Genomic DNA, 22,321 nt, shown 5'->3' on the forward strand with positions numbered 1-22,321 from the left:
TTTTGTTGTTCCATTTAATTTGTCAGAATTCTTCGTATCTACCACAAAAGCATTCAACCTACCAAGTGGTTCAAATTATGGGAGAAAACATGACTATTTCAGACTCTGATACTGTAAATACAATGGAAATTCATGTCGCATTAATTTTGTCTCCGTGGGAATCGTCTTAATATTGGATGGTACAGATATGCATCATTTAATGCGATCAACTGCATATATGACAATGGTCTCATAAGATTATAATGGAACTGAAAAATTGTAGCAACCTGTATCTTGTCCATGTTTAAGTACATAAGAAGTTACTATTGTGTTATATTGCTTATATTTTGGTAGTACATTATATCAGTGACGCAGTTGCCTCCTCCAGCTCGACCATTTACTAATATCCATTTTTGAACAATTGAAACTTGTTTATACAAGAGTGTAAAACTAAACTAAAGTCAGTTACCAAATAATTGTAGAGCTGGTAATTTAGTAACATAATAAGATTTAATTAATCCTTTCTCTCACTTAAAAGACTAATGACTCAAATCACCTGCGCAATTACTGGCTCTGGCAGCTGACTACTGTAAAGAGTATGAGTGACAAAGATTAATGTAAAATTAATTAAGTTTAAAAAGTAAAATCATTCTGATCCAAATTGTTTTATCTTGTATAATTAGAACTTTATATACCAATTTACATATATTGCTTCATCTTTTTCATGATTCAGCATTTTACAGAATTAATGTTGTTATTAATGTTGGAATTCTTAATGTAAATTCTTTGAATTGATTTATTTGTTATTAAGTAAATCAATTAACTTAAGGACCTATGTAGAAATGGAAATTTTACTTCAAAATATTTGAGATGTTTAATAAAATAATCAAAACTTCAGGTTTAAAGCATTGAGCATAACTTATTCACATATAAGTAAACACACATTATTATTATTATTATACACTTGTTTAATGCCATTTCATATATTTTCAAAGACATTTACAAAAAAAGATGGGACTCGAATATTATACAATTTAATAAGGAGATTTTTATCTAATTTCCCATCTCCTGACAAGTTAAAATTAGCATACTACAAATTCTTATCTTCTCATTAGGAATTAATTAGGAATTACAAAAAATTAAATTGGCCACCATAAATTTATGGTATTTATCTCCTTGGTAAGGGATCGTAAATATAAAGTATGCTAAAAACTTGTGAAAAAATATAATCACAGACTAGGAGTATTTACTCCTACCAACTGTAATGATGATTATTAGTTAAATAGTTTTTTTCTATACAAATATTAAACATTGTTATTTAGTTGTATAAATGTTTTGTTATAAACCAGATTATAAAAAATTTGAAGGCAACATTTTGATTTAAATTAAAAAATATCTGATATTTTTACAAATCACCTGAAGAGTACTAAAATTGGACCTCTTAATTTATTCTTCAAAAAAATATAATTTTTAACAATTTAACAAATTCTCTTGTATGTTATATCACATTTTTTTCAATAAAAGTTGAATTTCCAGTTATAATATGATGTGTGGAGAATGAATATATATGATTTCTTTTTAACAAGAGATGTAATTTGCACATCTTTTCATGAAATTTTCCTTTAAAAAGAAAGCAAAAATATATTCCATTTTTAGTCTATAACTAAATGCTGGCATTTATAGCAATTTCTTTACATATATAATTATAATTTTTTTTAAATGACAGTCTTTCTTGGAAGCTTTTTATATATTTGGATGAAAACTGTCCGATCTTTGCACGGTGGATGGATGCAGATAATCTCTATCATCAACATAGTAATCAGGATAAGGTATCTGGTTTCCGTAGAACCTTTCTTGTTCTTCTCTTTGTTTTGCAAACTCTTCCTCCAATTTCTAAAATACATTAAAATTGGTTTTATACATAAACACAGACTAAGTGAAAATAATGGTATGCAATAAAAAAACAAGAACAAATATTAAATAACAAATCATTCATAAAAGTAAAGTAGTTAGACAAGTATATATTTAGGATATGTTTTCAAGATATTATGAATATGTTTAAAATTTTAATGTTTTTTATTTTCATAAACTACATTTTTATATTAGAGAAAAACCACTAAAATGCTATGAACATAGAAATTTTGTTATATAGTTTTGAAAGTTAGATATTAAAAAATGCAATAAAATGTTTGAAATGCAGAAGTACAGAGGAATGTTAAGAAAAAGTTATGAAGAAAATGAAAAAAAGCTGTAAAAAAAGAACATACTTTGGACACATTCAATATGCCATAGTCTATAACCAAGATAGAAGGAAAAATGAAAGCAAGGAAGAAAACAACTTCATAGTTGGATAACATTAAGGAATGAACTGTAAGTGGAATTGTATCTTTGTATCACTTGGCATTTAATAGATGTTTGTTGACTGCTAAATATATGTAAATATCATAAATTGTACTAGATATGTATTTCGGACAGATCTGTTTTAAATGGAATAAAAACAAAAAACACCGAAACTTCATTTTTATTTATTTTTTTGTTCTATATAGTCTCTTGCTCTCATTTCACTTGAATATGGGATATGAAATTATCTTTCCAAATGTATGTTCAAAATGTCAATTTACTTATTCTTAACTGAAATGCTGATAATGCAAATAAATTTTTTGCATAAATTACAATTCAGTTTTGAAATTAGGTATATTGCTATAATTATAGAAGAAATACATATTTACTTATCATAAATAATAAAACAAAGCATTTTTCTATTAACATATGACTCAAGTTTAATCATAAAATACAAATAATTAAGAGAATGCTAAGTTATCAATAAAATATCATATGAATAGAAAAGAGAGAAAGAAATAGTTGAAATGTGCAGTAAAGATTTCAGTTCAATAATTTAATTTTCCTCAATATTTTGAAGTTGTTTAATGCAAATTATACAAAATAAAATAATCAATAAAATATTCTGAAAAATCAAAAATATTTCTGCACGTAAACATAAAAATTTATGATATAATAAATAATTAAATTTAAACTTGTAAAGATTAATGCTAAATTACAAATTAACTTTTCTTTTTGAATGTATTTTTCAATACAGAAATTTGATTTTACCTGTTTTCGTGGTTTAAGATTAGTTTTCCATTCTCGAAGTTCTATTAAATGTTCTTCTTCTAATTGTTTTAATTTAAGAGTTTCATGCTCCATCAGCATTTTACGTTTTTCATTCTTATCAAATTAAAAAATTATATGAAAATCAAAATTGCTACAAATTAAATATTTAAAGTGAGCAATAATTACTTGTAACTGTTCTAATTCACGAATGGTTGTGTCTGCAGCAGCTCTCAACTCTTCTAACTGACGTTTGTGTTTTAGTTCTTGTCGTTGTTGCTCTGCTTTATATCTTTTCTTTTCTCCATCTTGAAACTAAAAATTTTTAAAGAAAACTTAAACAATAGAAAAATGTTCATACACTATAAGTTCATTTTAAAATAAGTGTATTTAAAAATTATATATAGTGATGATAAAAGTCTCTTCCTAACCAATTATTGAAGAAACTAATAATACTTAATAGGAACTAATAATGCAATGGATTATTGAGGAAGTTAATAATGCAAACTAATAATAATGGATCTTATGCCAATTACTGCCAATGGATCTTTTTTGGAAGTCAGAACTGTGCTATGTAATGATGCAATTTATCCAGTATCTTCTTTTGTGTCAAAAGTGGTAAGACTGCCTTAAGTCCTAAGGAAAACAATACAACAAAATAAATTGCAAAATTATACAGAATGATAAAACAAGTTGAGTTTTATTGCATTTCAAAATACAATGTATGATGAGAAGTGATATAAGAAATAAAAGGAAAATCCTAAAAAAACTATTCTTTTAGATTTAGATTCATGTTTTAAATGACTGTTACCTATCCATTTTTAATTTTGACTTGATAGCATTTGAATACATAGAATAAAAACAAAATGTATAAATACCAATGGTTAGTAATGTTTCCCATTTAGTTTTGAAGTCATTGGACTGCAATTTGAAAAAATACCTATAAATTCCTACTGTCATCCCTCTGTCTGTGTCTGTCTTTTCTTAATCTTGAGAACAGAGTTAGATGAAATTCAAGACCAGAAATGGAAAGCTTAGGGGCTGGAGGCCCTAATAACTATATACAAACTTCTAGTCTAGACCAGAAGTCATGTGAATTCAATTAAAAAATTTCTCTCTGAATGGAGTTACATAGATGACTGGCATGACTCTGTTGTTATCAGGTAAAGTATGATGTACAGGGGCAAAACACTATAAATTTGAGATGGAAAAACATATATTTAAATTGAATAAATTAAGAATATGTTTAAAATTTCAGCCTGGCATTGTGATTAAGTTACAATAAATAATTGCTCATTTCCATTGTATTGTATATTTTCATGCCAGTTTTGAAAGCTTGTTTCAGAATTCTGTTTAATATTTAGAATACAGTGGTACCTCAGGATACGAAATTAATCCGTTCCAAAACCGAAATCTTATCATGAAAATGTCATAAGGTGAATCATTTTTCCCCATACGATTACATGTAAAACCAAATAATTCGCTCCAACACGAAAAATACACTCAAATTAAATCTAAGTAATACATTAAAAAAAATAACTATAGTAAGGAAAACACTGAAAAATGAGTTTTGTAGTTGTAAATGTATAAATAACCATAATAGAATAATAATTGCTTAAAAAAATGTAGTTTTATTTGCACTTTACCTTTGAGGATAGATGACAGTGAAGGGGTAAACTGATGGCGGAAGAGAGGGAGAAGGGAAATGATACTAAAACTTAACTTACATAACAATGTAACAATAACTTAAAAATAACTTAGAAAAGATAAAAAAAATTATTGTTGTTTTATATATATATTTTTTAAAATTTTTATTTACTGCTTTTTGCTTTCTTTCTTCACTTCCATCAGCNAATATATTATGTTTGTATCTTGGTATTCTGTACAACATATATAATGGTGCTTAGTACTATACCAGACCAAATTTAAGGCATAATTACAGAAAACAAATATTCTTTTTATTTGCTGTTTGTGTATGTATCTGTGTTTAAGAATTTCCTGACTATGTGACATAGGTTTGGTATTGCAGCCTTCTGTAGTTTGATGTATATGTTGTTGTTCTTTTGTGAAACCTAACGTGTTTGTGGTATGATATCTGTGAAAGAAAGTACTTCTAATATAATACATATCTGATCTATTCTCAATAGTTGTGTGAGAATTCGGATGCAAGTGTAAATTTTCACACTGAACTGTGTCACATCAAAGATGACTTTTATCGTCCAAAGAAGGACTCCCCTCACAACAGGGGATCGTTCATGTCTAACAGCCGAAGAGGATCTCTACAGTTGGAGATCAACAGAGTGTACACCCTCTAAGGACATAGCTCAGCGGACATCCAGGGACACCAGTTCCATACCACCATACCGTCCTTCGCTCCATATCGCCATCCAAGGGAACTTCAATTAGAAACCGCCAATCCCAGTGCGTCATACCAATGCCCTAAACGAAGAGATCAAGTCCTAGTGAGGTAAACCCTTGTCCTCTCTAAGATGGACGTTTTGGGGGGAGAGAGTGTTCTCTCTCTCTCCCCAAAACGTCCCTCTTAGAGAGGTCTCTCTCATTCTTTAGTTTAGGATAGTTCGTAGATATAGAATAGATTCCTTTTATTATTTACGCATGTGTTATTTATGCTTTTTCCTTTGATATGTATAATCCCTTAGTTGTTTATTAAATGTGTTGTTATTGTCCAACCTGTGTAGTTATTCGGACACCTAGTCATGACCTCTCCCCACTCGATTTGCCCTCCTAAGCCATCCGACAAACTGAGAGTGGGTTTTACCAACCCGTGCAGATTAAGTGGTCATTAGGGATCATTCCCAGTGGCCCCCTGCTACCTCACAGTTGCTTTATTTCATGGGGCAAGGAGATACCATAATTCGATACACAGGCCCAAAAAATCATATTACAAACTACCTTGATTCCACTCTTCTAAAGTTCTGATTATTTACTAATTTTTTTCAGTGTACATTGTGGATAGTTTGTTACAGCTATGTCTATAATGTATGTGATTATGCTTTGTTTATTAATAAATGTAATGGTCTGTTGTGATAGATTGTTTTATCTGTGATTATGGATGGCATGGTCTTATTTTGTGTGTGTTATTTTCTATGACTGACCAAGGTATGTATTTGTAATATGTTTCCTGGGTTTGTTTGTGTATACAAGCTGGTTATGTCAATGTAAATAATCAGCTTTTATTAAAATGTTTGCAACTTAATGTGATATATTGTGTAGTTTCATGCATAATTTGGCATTTCCTACAAGTGTCGCCTGTAAGTGCTGTCTTTTAAAATGTACTTCCTGTTTCTTGACCTGGTTTGTACAGCAATCAAGAACTATTCTGTGCTTCATCCACAAATCAGCCAGCAGTTTGATGCAGTTATATCAACACAATCCTGACTGAGATTATTAGGGTACCTACTGTAGAGCTCCTTTCAAGCCCAGGTCTGTCTGATGGTGTCTGTACATTTTGTGTACTATGTTAAATCCAAGTCAGTGCTATGAAAGTTTAATGGTATGCTGTTTTTGTCTGCAAGAGTCACTGCTTTGTGTAATTATAATGTTTAAAAAACATCTACTTTATTGATGCTTCTACTAAATAAATAGTTTTCAACTTTGTGCAATTTTCTGTAGAACAATTCTTGCAGCATGTGTATTTGTTTAAAGTGAAGGCTTACCACATCAAAACCAGACAATCTACCAAGATATCAGGATTATCTGTGCAGTGTCATCCTTCCACTTTAGGAGAAAAATCAGCCTTTCTACAGAGGACTTAGTATGGTGTTTCATGTTTTATTAATGTTATTTGTGTTTCTTTTGGACTAGTTTTGTGTGTACAACATATAACTCCAAATGAATATGTCAGTACTGGAATGATGTGTTAATTGCTTTATATGTTGTTCTGCATTCAATTGTGTTGTTAGTATTGAATTTAATCTGTGAATAATGGTTAGAGTACTTATTGTGCATATGGTCTTTTCTTGCACAGGTATCATACCAAATACATTACACAAAATTCTGGAAATATTAAAGTTTTTACAACAGCATACACATCACATTACAGAACACTGTCATACTACACACATTTTATGTAGTAAATTCTTAAACACAGATATACAGATGAACAGCATATAACATAATAGCTTGTTCTGCAGCTAATAAGCTTATCTTTGGTTGGCGTAACACTAGGCACCAGTATATTTGTCCTGTAGGATATATTCTAGAAAAATTATTATTATTATTTAATTTTAGTTTTGTTTTGGTTGCTATGCCTTGACTTTGGTCTGGCATAGTACACAGTCACCAGTATCAACCGTGCATAACCCACTAAACCCAACATAATAATAATAATAATAATAATAAATTATTTATTGTAACAGATGAAAGAAAAATTTTTGTTAGCTTAAATAAAATTATTATAATAAAATTTTATAATAATAGTTTTAAAACATCTGCATCAGACTGCTATTCTTAGCTTTTTAAGCTTTAAAATTTAATTTTAAAGTTGTTTTTTATGCATATATTTAAAAATTAAACCATTTATTAACAATAGTAAAATACAGAATTTTCTTACAAAATTAATAAACATAAAATTCATAACAACAAACCTTTCTTATCTTCATTCTCTCATCATCTGGTGATTCTGTTAAATTTGTTATACTAATTCGGAGGCTCTCCTTAAACATTAGTTCTCGTGTTTTCATCTCTGACCTTATACGTTTCGGCAACTGCCTCTTTTCAACAGCTTGTTGCTTCACTAGCATTTCTTCTTTCCTCACATTCATTCTCTTTACTTGTTCTAATTCCTATTTATTAAAATCATAATTAATATTTATTATTCTTTTTTGATAGGTTTTTGAAATTAAATATTTGTGCTTTATACCTTTTCATGACGTATTAACATTTGATGACGCTGTAGAAAAAATATATCCTTCAACTGTCGCTTACTTAACTGATGTTTTTCATGAAGATGTCTCTCTTCATATTCCCATAAAGCTGCTTCTTTTGCTGTAAAAATTTAAAAAAATTTCAAATTTCTTAACTGATAAAATCATATTTAATAATTCTAAACCATTTTTTTTCCAGATATGTCTTTCTTGGAAGCTTTTTATATATTTGGATGAAAACTGTCCGATCTTTGCACGGTGGATGGATGCAGATAATCTCTATCATCAACATAGTAATCAGGATAAGGTATCTGGTTTCCGTAGAACCTTTCTTGTTCTTCTCTTTGTTTTGCAAACTCTTCCTCCAATTTCTAAAATACATTAAAATTGGTTTTATACATAAACACAGACTAAGTGAAAATAATGGTATGCAATAAAAAAACAAGAACAAATATTAAATAACAAATCATTCATAAAAGTAAAGTAGTTAGACAAGTATATATTTAGGATATGTTTTCAAGATATTATGAATATGTTTAAAATTTTAATGTTTTTTATTTTCATAAACTACATTTTTATATTAGAGAAAAACCACTAAAATGCTATGAACATAGAAATTTTGTTATATAGTTTTGAAAGTTAGATATTAAAAAATGCAATAAAATGTCTGAAATGCAGAAGTACAGAGGAATGTTAAGAAAAAGTTATGAAGAAAATGAAAAAAAGCTGTAAAAAAAGAACATACTTTGGACACATTCAATATGCCATAGTCTATAACCAAGATAGAAGGAAAAATGAAAGCAAGGAAGAAAACAACTTCATAGTTGGATAACATTAAGGAATGAACTGTAAGTGGAATTGTATCTTTGTATCACTTGGCATTTAATAGATGTTTGTTGACTGCTAAATATATGTAAATATCATAAATTGTACTAGATATGTATTTCGGACAGATCTGTTTTAAATGGAATAAAAACAAAAAACACCGAAACTTCATTTTTATTTATTTTTTTGTTCTATATAGTCTCTTGCTCTCATTTCACTTGAATATGGGATATGAAATTATCTTTCCAAATGTATGTTCAAAATGTCAATTTACTTATTCTTAACTGAAATGCTGATAATGCAAATAAATTTTTTGCATAAATTACAATTCAGTTTTGAAATTAGGTATATTGCTATAATTATAGAAGAAATACATATTTACTTATCATAAATAATAAAACAAAGCATTTTTCTATTAACATATGACTCAAGTTTAATCATAAAATACAAATAATTAAGAGAATGCTAAGTTATCAATAAAATATCATATGAATAGAAAAGAGAGAAAGAAATAGTTGAAATGTGCAGTAAAGATTTCAGTTCAATAATTTAATTTTCCTCAATATTTTGAAGTTGTTTAATGCAAATTATACAAAATAAAATAATCAATAAAATATTCTGAAAAATCAAAAATATTTCTGCACGTAAACATAAAAATTTATGATATAATAAATAATTAAATTTAAACTTGTAAAGATTAATGCTAAATTACAAATTAACTTTTCTTTTTGAATGTATTTTTCAATACAGAAATTTGATTTTACCTGTTTTCGTGGTTTAAGATTAGTTTTCCATTCTCGAAGTTCTATTAAATGTTCTTCTTCTAATTGTTTTAATTTAAGAGTTTCATGCTCCATCAGCATTTTACGTTTTTCATTCTTATCAAATTAAAAAATTATATGAAAATCAAAATTGCTACAAATTAAATATTTAAAGTGAGCAATAATTACTTGTAACTGTTCTAATTCACGAATGGTTGTGTCTGCAGCAGCTCTCAACTCTTCTAACTGACGTTTGTGTTTTAGTTCTTGTCGTTGTTGCTCTGCTTTATATCTTTTCTTTTCTCCATCTTGAAACTAAAAATTTTTAAAGAAAACTTAAACAATAGAAAAATGTTCATACACTATAAGTTCATTTTAAAATAAGTGTATTTAAAAATTATATAATGAACAAAACATCTACTTTATTNTCACAAGTAACCTATAGAATACAATATTGCATCAGTACAAAGAGACAGACAAAGCATTTCATGGTCAAGGGTGTAAGGTTACATATCTCAATGACTTACAACTATAGTTTGTGGAATTTTACTTGATTCCAAGGAGAAAGTGCCTTGTTAATATATATATTAGACTCAAAGACTGAAAGCACTCATCGAACAAACAAAATCGACCACAATGCAATCTGACTTTTCAGATCCAGCCACAACTGAAATTTCATGTGGCACTTTCTAAAAAGGCACACAATGTGTTTTTGCATATTCAATAAGACCCCAAAGTAAAATTCATGTCAAGATTCTTTAATAATCAACTAAAATGTGATCCATCAATGTGAACATGCCACATGTTGGGGACAGTTATTATTGCAGCCACAGACGAATAACACTACAGCTGGTCGAGAGTGTACAGGAGAAGTCCAGATACAACATTGACAAAGTACTAAGAGGAAATGAAGTGACATATTACCCAGCTAATATAAATAACTACACAGTGCAAACCAACTTTGATGAAAAACCAGACTACAGGACTAAGCAGACAATCTACATGGATGGGTCAAGGAATGACCATAACTGGCTCAGGAATAGTAAACATAAATAACAAGGGCCAAACCATCTATCAAGCAAGCCTCAAGTTAGATGATCATTGCAGCAGTACACAAGCAGAGATGTGGGGCATCTACTGGGTAGTTGTCTACATCACTCAACAAATCAATTATTTCAAAGGCCCAATCAAGCTTTACACAGATAGTAGAGCAGCCCTGAATATTCTGCATAACAAGAGAAAACCAACCATTCTTGCAGCTGAAATGATCTCTGCAGCAAACAATCTGACAAGTAACAGAGAGATCCAGTTCTGCTGGCTTCCAGGGCGTAAGAAACATACCAGAAACAAACTAGCAGATAGACTCACAAAAAAGGCAAGCAACATAAATACACAGCCAACGTATAACAGTGTTTTAACAACATACATCAAATGCAAGCTAATATCAGAAATTGAAGAAAAGTGGCAAGTGGAATGGAGTAGTGCTGAAACAGGTAGACAGCATTTTGCCTTCATCCCAACCATCTCCCTTAGGAAGACAGTTAAACATTACAACCAGACACAACTGCTACACAGATTCTGACAGGCCATGGAGCCTTCCCAGCATACAATTATTCACAAAATCTCAAAACAGCACTTGTGATTGTGATAGGGAAACAGGGAGACATTTTCCACTGCAAGAAGTAAGAAGAAGAAAGACTAAACTTTATGGGGAAATGCCTAACCTAACAGATTGCCCAAACTTTTTGAGATCCTTCAAGACCAAATAAGGTGGAAGGTGATGTTGAAATTTATCAAGCAAACAAAGCTTCTACACACAAACATTTTGAATGAACATTAATGCAAAAAACATTGCTATAGGAAGACAACTGTAGATCTGAACTGTTGACTCCAACATAAGTCAACGAGCAACAAATCGGCAAGTAACTACAGTGTAATTTTATGTATAGTCTTGTTAGTAGGACAACCTGTAATGAATTGGCTGAACCAATGCATTGAAGCAAGGTCTGTAAAATCCCATGTGGGGATTGTTAACTGGCCATGTTGACCACAACCTGATTATCATCATCATCTAGTATTGTACAAAAATTAGTCAACAAGGGGTAAGGTAATGGGATAAGCAATGCTCATTCAGTAATGTAAATATTGTAAATAGCCTGAAAGAACATGGCATGTAATCTTTTCAATGAAACAAAATCCTGTATAGTCCCATAAGTAAGAGGAATTGTAATGGACCAATTAAACCAAACCACTGAGGCAAGTCACCTGTAAAATTCCTAGCAGGGATTATTCACTGGCCAAGCTGGCCATGTTCTGTACTCATTATCAGGCCTGTGTTATTTTAAGTCTCAGCTACCCAACAAAGGATAGATAACTGGGATAAGCTTTGTCATACAAATTGTAAATAGCCTGTATTCTGTAATTTTGAAAGTTTAATATAAGCGACATAGATGCTCTTAATTGTTCAGAATTAGTCCTTTGGTGGAAATTATAAATAAATTATTTATTAAAAATATCTGTGCAAAAATTTGTTACTTATTTTTGCACAAATATTTTTATCACATGCATCATGGATGCATTAATAAGCATCCACAATGCATTGTGGCATTTTCACATTGTCAGATTGTATTTTGGTTGATTATTGAAAGAATTTTGAAATGAATTTCACTCGTGATCTTATTGAATATGACAAAATGCATTGTGTGCATTTTCAAAAGTGTCATGACACAAAATTTGCATTGTGGCTGGATCTGAGAAGCCAGAACATATTGCATCAATTTTTTCATTCAAGGAGTGTTTTTGGTCTTTGAGCCTAATATATATACAAAAATCTAATTCTTTACATTTTTTATGAATTTTGCAATGTAAAAATGAATGTCTGTATCTTTACTATATATCAATGGCATTTGAATAAATGTAGCATATGAAGACCAAAATTAAACTTTATAAAAGTACAGAAATAATGAAATACCTCTTAACAACTGTTGTTTTTGTTGGAGAAACTGACGTTCTAGCATTGCAATCTTTTCTCTGTGACTATCTGCCAACCTTTTCATAGATAATTCATGATTTTCGTTTAATTTTTCTAGAAACACTCGCTCCTGAAAATGATATAAATAAAAATTAGTTATGTTCAACATTTTAAAATTTCTATATTTGTCTTATTAAAATTAAATTTAAAAATATCATTGAGTTAATAAAATTATGTATTAATTTAAATATAGATGATATATATAACATGAACAAAATTTTAATAACTGCTATTTATAAGACAGTGTTATGTAATGATTTGTTTATGATATATATAAGAGTGACTAAATTTTTCACTTAATATTTTTATCTCTAAAGCATTTATGCAGTGCTACAGGCAACATATTTAGGAGGTAATACAAGATTTGCAAACATTTTACTAGTATGCACAGAAGAAGGTTTACAATAGATGTTCAAATAATCTAATAAAAGTTAGTTATGTTCAACATTTTAAAATTTCTATATTTGTCTTATTAAAATTAAATTTAAAAATATCATTGAGTTAATAAAATTATGTGTTAATTTAAATATAGATGATATATATAACATGAACAAAATTTTAATAACTGCTATTTATAAGACAGTGTTATGTAATGATTTGTTTATGATGTATATAAGAGTGACTAAATTTTTCACTTAATATCTTTATCTCTAAAGCATTTATGCAGTGCTACAGGCAACATATTTAGGAGGTAATACAAGACTTGCAAACATTTTACTAGTATGCACAGAAGAAGGTTTACAATAGATGTTCAAATAATCTTTCTCCAGCTTCTAAACATAGGCAGAATCTGTTCAATGTTAAATGTCAAACATAATTGAAAACAAATAAGTTAACTTTAACTACATCTGCAACTGTGGGTTGCTATTTTAATAATTACGTGGATTCTCATAAACCATAGACATCACATATGCCCCAAAGGAAAAAAAAATCTAATGGCAATAAGTCTAATAACTGGGAAGGTCACACTTTAGGACCACCTTGCCCAATCCAGAATTGATGAAATATTTGATGTAAATAATCCCTCATATTGATACCAAAGTGAGCTGCTGCCTCATTTTGTTGGACCACCATCTGCTTTCTTGTTGCAAGTGGTACATCTTTCAAAACTTGTGGTAAGTTTCCTCATGAAAACATGAGACACATTAACATTCAGCACAAACAGTAAAATATAAAGCCCTATAGGTAGTTACCAATGATCTTGTTCCAAAAATTCACTTCAAATCAGGATTGATAGGATTATATAAGTCACACAGGAATTTACATCCATACAGATATGACAGTTGTGAAAACTGAAAAACTTTTCTTGCTTGAACATTGCTTTGTCAGTAACTAATGTTGTTGATGGAAATACAGTCTGAAATTGAGTCTGTTCCAATACCACTGTTGTACATAAGTAGATTATGTTGGAGAGTCATCAGGACAAGGCCTGCACACATTATCAGCTAAATGGATGTAGCCAATATTTATGCAGCATATTCTACAAAATGGTGTGATATGTCCCAAGACATTGGCAATCGAAAGACAGCTTGTAGAATTGAGCTGCACTTGTGTATCGCTGCCTCAAATTGTGAATTCCTTCTTAAGAACTTCCTTTCCCATCAGATCTTCTAAAGAAGCAACATATTTCTCGTAAATGTCAAATGTACTGATATAAAGATGGAATGGTGAGGCATTTGATGGCCAGGATATCATTGTTCAGGCTTCTCAACTATCACTGTTCACTGCCCTGTATGCTAATTGCATAACAATCGTCTCTTCAGAGGTATATCTCTGCATGCTGCTATTTCTACCTTAACAGAAATGTTTGGTTACCTTTATCTTCAATGTGATGAGAGGAAAATCTACATATTTTTATATGCTTTTTAAGTTACTCTGATTGTTTGTCTGTCCAGATAAAAATATTGTGACTCAACTTTCCCCCACTTCCCAATTTCTGATCAAGCTGAAACTTGGCATACATATGTATTCCTGATGACAATACATTTTTTAGAATTTGCAAACGATTTTAGCAATTAGAAAAAATTTCAAATTTGTAAATAAAATCTAATGACAAATAGTGATATATAAAGTTTAATTTGTGAATACCATTTACATCATGCAAAAGCAGCAATCCCTTGCTTCTTTTTAGTCATATTGTCTAAATAAAATTTTGTAATTCAGTTTTTTTACCCACTTTCCAATTAAATGCTAAACTAAGAAGAATTTTGATAATTCACTGTTCTGTATATAAAACAAAAACATATTTTTAAAAATATTTTTAAAGAAATACTTTTTATTCACATAAATGTAATAAAAAATAATTTTTTTTTCAGCTTTCATAGAATTCTTGGTATTATGTAACCAAATACAAAATCATGGTGATACTGGTGCTTAGAAGTACACTTTCTATCGATTTTTATTGGCTTCCCATGAGCATCCAATACTTTTATTTTTGGTCATATAATACCAAGAATACTGTGAAATCTGAAAAAATTTATTTTTTACTTTTTAGTGCATTTGTGTGAATAAAAATTTTCTTATATATTTTATTTCCTCATTACTTTAGGACATTTGAATGCAAATATTGCTGCAATAGTGCATTAAAGAGAAAAATGTTATTAGCAAAAAAGATGAGAGATATCAGAGCGGATTTTACGCTAAATTAAGGTACTTTTTAGCCTAATTCTCCATTGCAATTGTTAAGAAAACATCGCACAGAAAATGGATTGAATATCACCCTTTCCATCAATAATTAGAAAGTTATAGCAATTGAGTAGTAAACGATAACAACCTATTGTTAAAAGAGGGGAAGTCAACTGTCGAACATGTGAGGATTCGAATCCACTATGTTTATCTCATTTCATCATTTCACAGTGTAGCTATACTTTTGTTCAATAACTGTCAACTTTTAAACATGGGAGCTAAACATCTGTTAAGTTCTCAGGCTTATTAACGACGCTTTTTCATCACCTTTTGACCTCAAATCTCCGTTTCAACAATACAACCTGAAAACAGAACAACAAAGTGGGGCAGTCATCTCCCTGTCCTCGAAGAGATCATTCTCAAATTCTGTATCTTTTTCCATGTGCATTGTGCTTTTCACTGGATCATCGGACTTATTTAAGTACCTATTCTCTGGATTAACATTGACCCAAAATACTTGATTGCCTAACTGGATTAACTTCGTTGTCAAGACCTACTAGCAATTCACTAAAACTCAAGGTATTTATCGCCATGCGTAACTTCTGTAAACTCTCTCTCTCGAGAACTGCGGAACTGTAACCAAAATCTTAGATCCATTTAAAGGAAATGTCTATGATATATTTATATCTCATATCAATTGTAGCAAAGACCTCTAACAGCTAGCATATTTAAAATCGATATATTTTATATCCTGTATGACCTACAGTTACCAATTAAATAGTTGTTACGTTAACCCGTCTCTGAGTAAGTCACTTCCGGTGCACTGTCTCTCCCTCCATCCCTAATCCATTTGCTCACACACGCGATCGTTCGTGCGAGAACACAACGGTTTCTTTGTCTGTCCGTAAAGACACGGTGGTGTCAGTCCTGACAAAACTTGTCATTGCGATCTTCGCCAACGCAATGTGGACCCTTCGGTCACGTGGTGCTGAAGTATAGGGAGGCCCTACAGTAAACAGAGGTACAGAGTAAACAGAATTTTTCTTTCAAGTATCGAACCAAATATGGTAATAGCAGCTCCATTTAACAACATCTTATCATCATCAATGGCTCACCTATGACCCAACACCTGTAAAAGCAACCATCGTCTCCAATAATATATAATCACCTGATGGGTTTTCCCAGGCTAAAATGGATAAAAAGGAGGCTGGCACTCGAGTCAGGGCAAACATCCCCTGAAACAGGTGGGCACCCTCAGCCTTGCCATATTCAGGCGGACATGCAAGGTGGACATTCCCCGAGACCATACAAAGGGACAGCTACCAGCCTAACCATACAGAGCATACAGACCCAGGTCTTATACTCCAGAGGGACTCCACCCAAGGCTCCAACTCATCATATCCCAGAACAAACACTCTGCAGAAGTGACCAACACAGCTTCTGACACAATGAGCGGTCAACGAATCAGGTACACACCAGAGATAAAATCCTTAAAGAATTGTAAACTCTCTCTCAAGCTACATAGGTCTAAGTAGAATTAGTATTGGTAGAATCGCACATGAGCACTTACTCCATCGTTTAATCGTTTGTAGCCTTAGTTGTACATTCTGCAGTTCTTTGTACGCTTAGATTTAGATAGTTTTATTAAATTTTTATTATATTTGTTATCCTGTCTTACTCAAACTCCAGACAACCTATCAACTTGCCCATCATGCTCCCCACTGAACTGTTTAAGACCCTATTCAGCCATCCAGTCATCCAGAGAGCAGTTTTCGGTAAACCGTTGCCGAATAAGCGGTCTAAAGGAAACCCTCTTTGGCCCCGAGTTCTCACAAATATTTCTTTTTGTGTCCATTAAACCTAAACTTTCTGTTTATAACCTAAAATTTGTTGGTCTAATTTTTTATATCCTGTACATTTACATTAAAAATTTATCACTCAATGTTTTTTCCCTAATGGAAACAAACCTCAACCAATTAGCCATTTGAAACAAAATATGTTATAAATAAAATATAGTCATTAATATAAATGCTAAAAAAGAATAACTTACTCTTTCTGCTTGATCTAATTCCATTTGTTCCCTGCGAATTCGAAAGATGTCTTTTCTTTTATCTTTTGGTAATAATTCTGTTTCTTGTTTGAGCAATTTAAATTCATTCTTGAGAGAATCACGGAAAGCTCTTAATTCTTTTTCCTGAATAAAAACAAATGAATATTAGGGAATAAAACACAAAGGAAAAGAATTTTAATACAAAGTAAAATCTAAATTCAGATTTATTAAAATATTAGGTTATTTTAATAAAGCTTCTAAAATTACTAATAACTTATTTATATATATATACAAATAAGTTACTAGTAATTAATTTCATATATATATATATGAAATTAATTTTGCAAGTTAGCATTAGATACTTACTTGATCACAACGAATTTTTCTTGATGCAAATTTTAAGTCCAATTCTTGCTGCTGTTCTGCCTTTTCTACTTGTTGTTTCTGTTGTCTATTCAATGCCTCTAAATCATTATCATAGTTACGAAGTAATCCCTTCAGAAAAGAATATTACTTCAGAAAATTTTATTGTTTAATTGAATAAAAATAAAAATTACGGGCTACACAAGCAGAATAACTAAAACTAATAATCTGCATTATGTTAAGAACTAATTAGTGAAAATTCACATCCTAATTTAATTAAAAATTATTATTATTATTATTATTCAGATAGAGGAACCACTAGTGATATTTTTCATGAACCAACCAAAATATGAATCACTGATAAAACCTGAAAATCTTATGTTTGGTTGTTTCATGAGACACTATCTAAATTCTACAATTTTAATAACACCAGAATCATCTGTAAATTAGATTAATTAATTCAGCATACTGTTAATTCTTGTTCAAATTTTTTCTCTTGTTGTTCACGATGAAATTGAGCTTTTGTAGAAAGATCTTGAAACTGTTTAGTTTCTTGTTTTTGGAGCATTTTTAATTCACGTAATTCTTGTTTCCTGTAAAATTTATTTCTTAATAAAATAAATAAACTCACTTTTCTTTCCTTAATCAAATCTATTTATTTATTTAATATATTTATTATTTATAAATAATTCATTTGTTGATATGCAAATTACAACCATTTAAAACTGTTATCGTAAAAATCTGTACTGATTAAAAATTTCCAAAAAAAAATATAAATAAAAATACTTAATACTAACTGAATTTTGAAACATCAAATAATTTAAATAAACTATCAAAAATTTTTAAACAACTAATCCAAATATTAAATTCTAGTCCAAGCCAATCCACAATCTGTTTTCAACCATCTACGTGAGACTCAAGTAGCGTCCCTGCACCTCTGATCATGGACCATGAGGACAGAATTGGATCATGTTATCAATATTAACCAGCAATATGTCAGGAAGAGATGAAATCTCTGAAAATTACTTGCAAGTCTTGATTCCAACAAAGAATCCATCCTATTGCTTAAAATCACACCTGGCAGTCAGACAAAATACCATCAGACTAAAAGACAGCAATAGAAGTCCTCACACTTGAAAGCAGCAAATGCAGTCTACAGGCCAATTGTCCTTACTTCAGTGATAGTGAAAGTATTTGGCTCACTGACAATACTAGATCCTTCCAAGACACAATGTCATAGAAAATCAATTCAGCTATCTCCCAAGAAGAGGAACAGTGGTTGCACTGGCCACCCTACATCACCATCTCTCATTGCTAAGACACATCATCACTGACTGTTTCAGGTTGCTTTTGAATTTGCAGACAAATCCAATCTGGTCTGCCATCAAGCATTTCTATCTAAGCTAGAAAGAATAAGAATTCTGAGCAGAATCCTGGTCTCAATCTGAATTTTCTCACAAACAGAACCTTTCAGGCTTGCTGTTACTTGAAATAAAGCAGTTTCACCAATGTATGCCATAGGGAAGCATTTTAGTATCTCTGCTGTTCTTGAACTACATATACAATCTATGATTAGTTCTTCTTCAAGAAGTATAGGGTATATCCTACAAGATAACATCTTTACCAGCATCAATCAAACTACAGTGATAACCAAGCTATAAGTAGCACTCAACACATAGGTATTTGAACCTCTTTCCTAAAATAGATCATTCTATGTTCAACTTCCATCTATCCATAGATGACATCCTACAAAATGTCAAACTATAAGTTCCAAGTATGGTATTCACATGGTCACACCATATACAAGACACTTGAAACAAAATACACAGAACAAACTTCATTCCAAAACACTGCCTCCCAAGTGAAACCAGAATTAAACACATGTTGAAAATTGTTCAGAATATGCTAAATTCTCATCTATGGAATACCCTTGCTGACTCAGACAGCCTCCATTATGTTACAGCACCTAATAGTATAGTACTCAATGGCTCTTTAGACAGCTTTGAGACTATCATAGTCAATTCCTTGATACAACTTTATTCCAAAATAGGAAGGCTATCCCTTACTGAAGGACTCGGTAAAAAATGTCAATTCTTCATCCAAACAGCTTGAAATTGGTAATAGTGTAAGCTCCTGATTAAGAAGCTTACACCATTACCAACAGATTTATCATTACCATTACCAACAATCCTCTTAACACAATGTCTAACAGACAGTACAGACCTTCAGCTTTATAATCTTTGTTGACAGAAATTAAAATCTGATATACACCAATGGCTTCCTTTTTCAAGGAAGAGATCTATCTATACAGTACAGGCTTACCTGTATAGATTATACCTGTTTAATAAGACAACAAAGCACACTAAGCATACTTGAAAAAAGTGAAGTGAATGCATCAAATGCACTGGGACATCCATTAGACTATTCACACATAATAGGACAGCTCTGATGAAGATAGCCAACAAATGAAGTATCTCCAAAGAAGCAATTACCCTAAGAATGGCATTTTTCTAAGCGAAAGAGAGATATTCAACGGTTATCTTTTGAAAAAGCAAATTCTAGTAATTGTATAGATATCTTTAGTTAATCTCTAACCTCAAAAATTTTTACATTTCTGCTTCAGTTAAATTAAACTAATTAAAATATTATTTAAATTAATAATAAAATATACCTTAATATGTGATCATCTTGTAACTGTTTATCTTCATCTTCATAAATAACTTTACTTGTAGTAGTAGTCACAACAACACCATCAATAACAAATTTTCTTGTTCTTGTTAATGTTTTTTGTCTAGTTGAGTTTGTACTAGAAACACCATTAACTTTCTTTGACAAGTTTGAAGTCCTGTTGTTTTGTTCCTGAAAATAAATTTTAAGTAAACATATAATTTTCTTCATAATTGTGAAGGTCCGAAACCCTTTTTCTGTTTTAGATCAGTACAAATCTAGGAATTTTCCTAGTAAAAGAGAAAAGGGGGACTTCTACGGTCAATGACCGATACGCTCTCCTCGAACAAGAAAAAAACGGAGAATGTTAAAATATCTATAAGAAAAATCATCTCTATTTGTTTAACAGTATTCAATAGACGTTAGTATCAACAAGAAGGGAATAAGAGATATTTCTTATCACCTCTTGGTTGCACGTAACACGTGGTTATGCCAATAAATCGCCTTGTTCATAGTCAAACTCGACGTTTGATATAAACAATAACTAAATAGTTGACCAGGTTAAAGAAATTATTGTCAAATGATTGTTAATTTATGGATGAGAGCCATCAAACCTATAGAAATTTATATCATAAAATCATATCATTTTGACACCAATAACAATAAATTAAACAAACTTCGCTGAGTCATTTGTCCGAACTAGTTAGATCCAAATATCAACACACTAGCAGGTGTGCGGATAAATCATGAATAACGTCATAGTTCTCACCCCCTCGAAATCAGTATAAAGAGGGCTCCCGGCCAGTATCGGGGTGGCCTCCAACTTAGAAGGAACTAACGGATTAACGATCCTCATCGCTGACCGCTAAAGACGGACGACACAGTTAGATCCTACAAACTACAACTTAGTAAGTAGAACTCTCTCTTTCCTCTCAGGTGGACTAGGGCTAATTCCGCGAAAAGAATATTAAAGAGGATCAGAGACTATCCTCAGTCGAAATACCCAAGATATAATCCGACTAACCTACTATTGTAATATCGGTTTGATTTTGACATTATTATTATTCTTAGTATTTGTAACCCTTTTATATGGTATATACTAATTAAATTTATATTATATCTTAATCATGCGTGTTTACTCGTACTCGGTCAACACCTTATCGACTTATCCGCGACCTCCCACTCGATTTTCGCCCTCCTAAATTGCCATCCACTGACCCTGTGAGCGGGACTCACCGCCCCGTTGTCGGAAAACGGTTCAAGCTTTGATGCTTAAACCCCGATTCTCACATAATTTATCATTAAAACCAAGTGAATTTTAACATAAAATTTTAATAATGTACTCTATGCTAATACTAATGAATACTTTGTTTTCAAAATGAAACTTAAACTAAAATAATAATTAGAAAACTTAATTAATTAAAAAAAGTATTATTTGGAACTTACAACTTACAAAATTCTCTCAATTTTAGTTTTGAAAATCTTATAAATACATTTAATAAAACTATTAAAATAGCATGATTACATAAATTAACATTCAGCTACATAATTTCATAAATTTTTTATAATGGTTAATTTATATAAATAATGTTCATAAAATTATTTCATTGTAATAAATGTATCATCAATACATTAATCAAATTATATACAGAATCTATTGCATTTACCCAAATGTAGAGTATACCCAAATTTAAATCCTTTTTCCAAGAGGAAAAATAAATAAATACTTGAACATCAAATTTCCTTGATACTGGAAAAAAAATCTACAATGTTTTCTGCATAAAACAAAACTTGTTGTTTAGAAGATTATATGATGCTAGCTTTAAGTTCCTTAGGCATTTGAAAAATGTTTGCCTTCCAATTCATAGCATGTCTTTTATGATTTATGTGAATGTCTTTGATAAAACTTAAATCAGTAATCATTTCAATGAATGAAAGAAATAATCATTCTCTTGGATTCTTCCAACAGGTTGCAGAACATTTATCCCAACACAACAGACTAAAGTGATGACCTCTGTCATCTAGT

At 30.7% G+C, this 22,321-nt stretch overlaps 2 protein-coding genes and 1 long non-coding RNA gene across 4 annotated transcripts in view; 1 reads left to right on the forward strand and 2 right to left on the reverse strand.

The window, feature by feature from the left end:
• Window positions 1–640: 640 nt before the first annotated feature.
• LOC111637365 (STE20-like serine/threonine-protein kinase) overlaps window positions 641–22,321 on the reverse strand; it is a 73,237-nt gene continuing 51,556 nt past the window's right edge. For both annotated transcript variants that reach the window (XM_023382838.1, XM_023382837.1), the window contains exons 13-22: window positions 20,300–20,487; window positions 18,098–18,221; window positions 17,632–17,760; window positions 17,266–17,409; window positions 12,531–12,660; window positions 7,970–8,094; window positions 7,695–7,892; window positions 3,277–3,402; window positions 3,091–3,204; window positions 641–1,872 (exon numbers count right to left, since the gene is read on the reverse strand). In XM_023382838.1, the coding sequence (XP_023238606.1) occupies window positions 1,723–1,872; window positions 3,091–3,204; window positions 3,277–3,402; window positions 7,695–7,892; window positions 7,970–8,094; window positions 12,531–12,660; window positions 17,266–17,409; window positions 17,632–17,760; window positions 18,098–18,221; window positions 20,300–20,487 (1,428 nt within the window). In that variant the 3' untranslated portion in view covers window positions 641–1,722. The remainder of the gene's footprint in view (window positions 1,873–3,090; window positions 3,205–3,276; window positions 3,403–7,694; window positions 7,893–7,969; window positions 8,095–12,530; window positions 12,661–17,265; window positions 17,410–17,631; window positions 17,761–18,097; window positions 18,222–20,299; window positions 20,488–22,321) is intronic.
• LOC111637368 lies at window positions 1,868–8,147 on the forward strand. Its single transcript, XR_002758681.1, has 4 exons — window positions 1,868–2,349; window positions 5,235–5,554; window positions 6,413–6,862; window positions 7,939–8,147. It is a non-coding gene; the product is annotated as an uncharacterized LOC111637368 (long non-coding RNA).
• On the reverse strand, window positions 8,173–9,910 carry LOC111637367 (STE20-like serine/threonine-protein kinase). The gene is made up of 3 exons (XM_023382840.1): window positions 9,749–9,910; window positions 9,563–9,676; window positions 8,173–8,344 (listed from the first exon to the last, which is right to left on the reverse strand). The coding sequence occupies exons 2-3, from the start codon at window positions 9,659–9,661 to the stop codon at window positions 8,195–8,197; spliced, it is 249 nt and encodes an 82-aa protein (XP_023238608.1). The 5' UTR covers window positions 9,662–9,676; window positions 9,749–9,910; the 3' UTR covers window positions 8,173–8,194.

This window comes from Centruroides sculpturatus, unplaced genomic scaffold (assembly GCF_000671375.1).
Source record: "Centruroides sculpturatus isolate CEXI.00-Female unplaced genomic scaffold, Cexi_2.0 scaffold1019, whole genome shotgun sequence".
Lineage (NCBI taxonomy): Eukaryota > Metazoa > Arthropoda > Arachnida > Scorpiones > Buthidae > Centruroides > Centruroides sculpturatus.

Coding starts and splice junctions, on each gene's coding strand:
- LOC111637367 (XM_023382840.1), bottom strand. CDS start 9,661: ATGCTGATGGAGCATGAAACTCTTAAATTAAAACAATTAGAAGAAGAA. Junction 8,345..9,562: donor ATCTTAAACCACGAAAACAG/GTAAAATCAAAT, acceptor AATGTATTTTAG/AAATTGGAGGAAGAGTTTGC.